This window comes from Panthera uncia, unplaced genomic scaffold (genome assembly GCF_023721935.1).
Source record: "Panthera uncia isolate 11264 unplaced genomic scaffold, Puncia_PCG_1.0 HiC_scaffold_1952, whole genome shotgun sequence".
NCBI classification, from domain to species: Eukaryota; Metazoa; Chordata; class Mammalia; order Carnivora; family Felidae; genus Panthera; species Panthera uncia.
Window position 1 is genome coordinate 11,681 of NW_026058638.1, and position 6,824 is coordinate 18,504.

General features: G+C 40.6%; 1 protein-coding gene across 3 annotated transcripts in view; it reads left to right on the plus strand.

Moving 5' to 3' along the window:
• LOC125917517 (high mobility group protein B1) overlaps positions 1–4,664 on the plus strand; it is a 9,770-nt gene extending 5,106 nt beyond the window's left edge. For 2 of the 3 annotated variants that reach the window (XM_049623702.1, XM_049623700.1), the window contains exons 2-5: positions 754–916; positions 1,141–1,286; positions 1,776–1,950; positions 2,973–4,664. In XM_049623702.1, the coding sequence (XP_049479659.1) occupies positions 767–916; positions 1,141–1,286; positions 1,776–1,950; positions 2,973–3,149 (648 nt within the window). In that variant the 5' untranslated portion in view covers positions 754–766 and the 3' untranslated portion in view covers positions 3,150–4,664. Of the gene's footprint in view, positions 1–30; positions 460–753; positions 917–1,140; positions 1,287–1,775; positions 1,951–2,972 lie in introns of those variants that run through there. The other variant, XM_049623701.1, reaches the window with a different exon arrangement.
• Positions 4,665–6,824: the final 2,160 nt, after the last annotated feature.

A 6,824-nucleotide genomic window follows, 5' to 3' on the forward strand; every position in this document is an offset into this window, starting at 1 on the left:
CGAGCAGGAGTGGCTTTTGTCCCTCATCCTTGTTTACTCGAAGAAACTTCAGACCGGACGTGTTTAGTCAGAACTGAAATACATCTCGGGGCCAAACCGATAGGAAACGAGGCTGCCTCGCGGTGGCAGCCGCACAAATACCACCGCCAACCCCCCCAGCCCGGGTCCCGGCGCTGGAGCTTTCTCCTCCTCCCTCCGCCCGGCAAAGTTTTGTGCAGAGAGTATTTTTAAAGTCCTCGTTGGGCAAACTTGAGATAGACGGTGGTTTAGGCCCGTAATTTGCAGACGCCGACTCGCTCGGGCTCTCACCTATTTTGTTCCCGACGTGGTGCCGACCCACGAACCGGCAGCGCCAGTTTTGTGGTCCCTGGTTCTGTTGATCACAAAATGGTTTTGTGCCTTTAAAAAGTTTTTAAATGTCCGCCTAGGTGTTCATTCGGAGCGGACACCCGCAGATGAGTAAGGATTACTGTATGAGGATGCCATTGTGTCTACGCTTTTTTGAGATCACACTGGAGGACCGTTTTGTGTGTGTGTGTGTGTGTGTGTGTGTTTCTTTTTGCTTGGCATAGCCTCTTCTAGGCATTAGCTATCCCTGCCATTTTCTTGTTTGGTATATTATGGGAGGTTCATGCCACTACTGTGTTAACGAACCCAACTTTGGTTTTCATTCACTCCCCACAAAGTTCAAGTGCTCATAGAATCCCATAATTTCATTGCTAACCTCAACCATTTCTTTTTCTCTCTTTTTAGAAAATAATTAAACATGGGCAAAGGAGATCCTAAGAAGCCGAGAGGCAAAATGTCATCATATGCATTCTTTGTGCAAACTTGCCGAGAGGAGCACAAGAAGAAGCACCCAGATGCTTCAGTCAACTTCTCAGAGTTTTCTAAGAAGTGCTCAGAGAGGTGGAAGGTAAGGGGGCTTAAAACATAATTGAGGGATTTTTAAAAACTTAAATCCAAATCAAGGTCTTTAAAAAGCCTCGGTGCCACTTGCATAACGTGAGTAGGGATGTTAGAACAGGCCGCTGAGTGAGTACATGGCAAAGGATGCCGGTTTTAGTTCTGTTAGTACTTTTGCGACAGTTTAGTAGGATTTGGGTTACCGATTTCAGTTTACAAATGATTCTTTTGTAGACCATGTCTGCTAAAGAGAAAGGAAAGTTTGAAGACATGGCAAAGGCGGACAAGGCCCGTTATGAAAGAGAAATGAAAACTTATATCCCCCCTAAAGGGGAAACAAAAAAGAAGTTCAAGGATCCCAATGCACCCAAGAGGCCTCCGTGAGTATCTTACCTATTTCCAGGAGGGTTTTGCAGTAGAATCAGATAGAAATTTAGCAAGCCACCTTGTGGGTTTGGGGTGTGTAATCAAAAGTTTCTTAGCTGGTAAGTGCCTTACGTTGGTCTATTTGGATATTGTAAGTAGAATTCCTGTTGAATGGGAGGAGCATTTGAATTAGACATTGGCCTTCTTCACTTAATCTGTCTCCTAAATGTACCTTTCTTTTGTTTCTTGAGAAATACCATCTCTCCGAAATACTTAAAATTTCACAGAATTGCTTTTGGAGCGCTTGCATTTATCAATAGTACATGTTCAATTAGTAGCCTCCTAAGTCAAATAGCCGTGAATGGAGGTTTGGTTGTGAAGGGTATTTAGCATATTTTAATATTTGCACCCTGTCCGGTGCCTGATAGAAACCAGCAGCAGCTTTTATATAGCAGGACAACACACATTCCATAGTAAACTGAAAATTAAATTTCTCTTTTTAGTTCGGCCTTTTTCTTGTTTTGTTCTGAGTATCGCCCAAAAATCAAAGGAGAACATCCTGGCCTATCCATTGGTGATGTTGCAAAGAAACTGGGAGAGATGTGGAATAACACCGCTGCAGATGACAAGCAGCCTTATGAGAAGAAGGCTGCGAAGCTGAAGGAAAAATATGAAAAGGTAAGAAGTGTGCATTTGTTCGGTGTAATGAGGAAAGGGTATGCCTGACATTAGATTATACTTGGTACCTCATCTCAATTTCATACTTTCTTGCGGATTTCTAAGAATTCGGGGTGTAATGCAGTTTTCAGATTCACCGCTCCTTTCCGTGTGCCCCTGGCTGTAGTCTTAAATCTTTTCCATCCTTCAGAGAGTATAGAAGTTCAGATCAGTTGTTAATTTTTTTTTTTTTTTTTGACTTGGGTACAGCTGCCATACACTTAAGCTGGCTTTGTTATTCTCTGATTTAAATTTACTGGTAGTCACTTTTAGTCAAGTGATTATTTTAAATGGTCAGACACATAAAAATAGTCTGGGCAAGATAATGAAGACCGTGTCCTTCATAAACCTGTCCTGAAGTATTTGTGTTCCCTTCCTTCAATAACAGAAATCCCAACTTTATGAATTTCAAAAAAGTTATGTTGAACTGTGTAGTAAGTTGATAAAGAAAAAGCTTTATCTCCTATACTTTCAATAGGAGTAGCAAGTTAAATTTTAGCTTATTTAGTCATCTGGAAAAATGTTGATTTCTAGATGTTTCTTAATTGCATGCTTGCTGGCAGATTTACTTTTTTTTTCTTTTAAGACAAAATTTCCTACTCTGGATTAGGGTCTGATAGAAACCTGTAGATTGCTGTTTTGCATTCAGAAGGTGGCAGTGTCTACCCTTTAATCAAAGTCTCTACATTCTAGTTTTAATCAACTAAAGTTAGGACGTGGTACCTAATCGTACTTCATTGAGGCGCACAACATTGCAAATATTGGACCATGTCATTCCATGAGTTACGGGTTATTAATTGCAATTCTCTCGGTGCGTTGAAATGCATTCCTCCGTCCTAGGCGTTTATGGGATCGGGGTGAGTGCAGATACGTGGTTATTTTCGCGGAACTGGGATCTTGATTTTTCGTAAGTTACTTTTCCTTCTCCCCTTGCTTAACTGTCCTGTCTTTCCTTCCACTTTTTCTTGACTTTATTTTGGAAGGATATTGCTGCATACCGAGCTAAAGGAAAGCCTGACGCGGCAAAAAAGGGAGTCGTCAAGGCTGAAAAAAGCAAGAAAAAGAAGGAAGAGGAGGAGGACGAGGAAGATGAAGAGGATGAGGAAGAGGAGGAAGATGAAGAAGATGAAGAAGAAGAAGAAGATGATGATGATGAATAAGTTGGTTCTAGCGCAGTTTTTTTTTCTTGTCTATAAAGCATTTAACCCCCCTGTACACAACTCACTCCTTTTAAAGAAAAAAATTGAAATGTAAGGCTGTGTAAGATTTGTTTTTAAACTGTACAGTGTCTTTTTTTGTATAGTTAACACACTACCGAATGTGTCTTTAGATAGCCCTGTCCCGGTGGTATTTCCAATAGCCACTAACCTTGCCTGGTACAGTATGGGGGTTGTAAATTGGCATGGAAATTTAAAGCAGGTTCTTGTTGGTGCACAGCACAAATTAGTTATATATGGGGATGGTAGTTTTTTCATCTTCAGTTGTCTCTGATGCAGCTTATACGAAATAATTGTTGTTCTGTTAACTGAATACCACTCTGTAATTGCAAAAAAAAAAAAAAGTTGCAGCTGTTTTGTTGACATTCTGAATGCTTCTAAGTAAATACAATTTTTTTTATTAGTATTGTTGTCCTTTTCATAGGTCTGAAATTTTTCTTCTTGAGGGGAAGCTAGTCTTTTGCTTTTGCCCATTTTGGATCACATGGATTATTACAGTGTTTATCTTTTCATATAGTTAGCTGATAAAAAGCTCTGTCTACACCCTGCATACTCATGATGAGGGTAATAAAAGTTGAATTGAGACAGTTTTCATCCATAACTGAAACTCCAATCTTGATCAGTTGATGGCAGATTTCACATAGCCCAGTCACATTTACGAAGTGAAGAGTAACCACAGCATGGGATTAGTAGAATCAAACATTTTGAAAGTCTGTCCTTGAAGGACTAAGAGAAAAAGTATGTTCTAATCTTTACATGAGGACTCTACATTCTTTAACTCCCATTACCATGTAATGGCAGTTATATTTGCAGTTCCCACATTAAAGAAGACCGGAGAATGTATCCCCAAAAGCGTGAGCTTAAAATACAAGACTGCCATATTAGATTTTTTGTTGACATTAGTCCCAGCAAAGGCTCTGGAAAAAAAAAAAAAGTGCTGGCTGTAAATGTCTTCTATTTCTCTAAATACGGATTTCTTAGGAAACTTGACTCTCCGTTAAAGGTATTTTTAATTAATTGGGCCAACTTCTAAAATGTATGCCACACTGAAAATCCGGTATATTTTCCTATATTGTAGTTTGCTCCTTTATATAAATCAAACAGGCCTGAGGGAAGAAGACGCTTAAAACTTTGTATTTCAGTAGGAGGTATCGGATTTGAATTTGATTTTTCTTTACGAAACCCAAACTCATTCATTAGAGTCATGTTTATCTACTTAGCAGTTTAGGGAACAATTTGGCAATTTTGTGGTTTTTGAGATTATCGTTCTCTTAAAGTGCCAGTGTTTTAAAATAGCGTTCTTGTAATTTTACACGCTTTTGTGATGGAGTGCTGTTTTGTTATATAATTTTGACTTGGATTCTTTCCATTTGCATTTGTTTATGTAATTTCAGGAGGAATACTGAACATCTGAGTCCTGGATGATACTAATAAACTAATAATTGCAGAGGTTTTAAATATTAGTTAAATGGCTTTCACTTAAGATTTTAAGGTTTCGTTATATATACATATTTTAATCTTTCCAATAGTATCTCTTAGCCGACACCATTTAAACAAGTATAAGGTCTGGCAAAGTTCTTCCCTTTAAAAATACTTGGTTTATAACTACAAACAGCTTAATGATAAAAAGTTTTTGTCAAACAATTGAGCGTGTTCTCCGAGGAGGCTATAGATCTAGGTGCGGAAAAATTAAATTTATTTTCAGTATGTTGGGCTGAACAAGATAGTAGCTTTTCAAAAGCGAGGCACCCGAAGCAGTTAAAACACAATAGTGATCATAAAGCTGAGTTTACCAATTTTCTAAGTCCATGGAGACGCCTCGGTTGTGTAAAACTTCATTGAATTCTTAGTCAAGAGGAACAAGCCCATCTCCTGACTTTCGTGCGCATCCTTGCCGTAGCAGAGGCACCGCCACGGTCGACATCTGTTGCTAGTAAGGGATCCAATTAAAAGTGGATTCTGCCTGAAGGAAACTTGCAACTTGGTGGGTATGTCATCTACCAGTGTTGTCAGATGCTGAGAACGGGAACGAGTTTTTTGGTGTGTTAACTGGCTTCAGATCTTGACAGGAAAAAGTCTTCAATCAGGAAGCTAATAGAGTCCTGTGTAGTGTTTTCAGCAGTATCCCTAGGGCTTGGAATTTTAGGTAATTCAGCATAAAGCCTTTGTGCAATTGGGAGGATTTGTTTTCAAGTTTATGTACGAGAACTATTTTAATGTTTAGAAGTAGTCACAGCACGAGGGGCATTAAAGATTTTCTTTAAAAAAATTTTTTTAATGTTTATTTTTGACAGAGAGACAGCATGAGCAGGGGAGGGGCAGAGAGAGAGGGAGACACAGGATCCGAAGCAGGCTCCAGGCTCCGAGCTGTCGGCACAGAGCCCGACGCGGGGCTCGAACTCACCTGAGCCAGAGACGCTCAACCGACTGAGCCACCCTGGCGCCCCGGACATAAAGATTTTCTGAAGAAAGTCGGTATAAAGTTGAGGATTAAAGTTGGGGCACTTAACATCAGAGTGTGGATCAAAACCCAAGTCCCAGTTCCCTGACTTGCCTGTGTAAGGGTGGCACCGTGGCAGGTTAGTTGCTGTAATTCTGGTAGTCTTCCATCGAGGTGTTGATATTTGCCGGACCTGTTCATTTTCTTGAGTCAAGTCTGAGAAAGGAAGTCTTTTTTTTTGTGTCCTGTGCACCATAGGGAAGAAAAATGGTGGTAGAGTTGTATAGCGACTAGCTATATGGAAAACTACACTGGAGAGACAAAATAGTGATGCTTTGAGTGAGAAATGCGGCCAACTCCCTTGCTTGGCATCATGTAATCTATGATGAAAGTTCAGATACAGGTCAGTTTGGTACAACACGCCTTCTGAAAGGCCCTGAAATAGCTCTCTTTCCGGTACCTGGCAGCCGCTTTTTGCATATGACGGTATCACTACGAATGTGAATAAATCGAATGCTGCCTATGGCTGGGAATCTCCTGTTGCTCGCGTGTGAACCATTGGCTAGTAATTAGGGTCTTCTATTAGTTAAGGGATGGCGGGGAGTTCAAGCTTTTTTTATTTGTGGGGTTTTTTAATTCATTCTTAAATGACTTGAAAGGCCTTTTAAAACTACGGAAAAGCCAGAAGATGGTCTGGATCCCTATGCGGCAAAAGATGCAGGCTGGTTCGTTCTCTTGTCCTCTTCCAATAGCAAAGACATGAACGGTAGCGCTAACACTTGCCATAACTTGGGAAATTCCCTGGGTCGGAGCCAAGTTGCTCCCTGGAGTTAAAAGACAAAGATGTTGCTCTGTTCTAGGAATGCTGCTGTTTAACCACGTGCCGTGGTGTAGAAATCTACACCACACAACACCGGATGACACAAGCACGGCTTAACGGGCCGCGCCAGAATATGCAGTGCCCATATTCCGGTCTAAAATAAAACAGACCATTTCTGCCAGGAGGAAGTGTAATCACTTGGGCCTTTGGGCATGCCCATTGGTTTGGACCCTCTATATAAATTGAACTTACCGGTCAGCCACTGAAAAAGAGAGAGGTACTAATAAAGATCTGGGACAACATGAAGGGATTATGATAGATCTGTAAATAACGGCACGAGGAATGGTAGGCAAGGGTC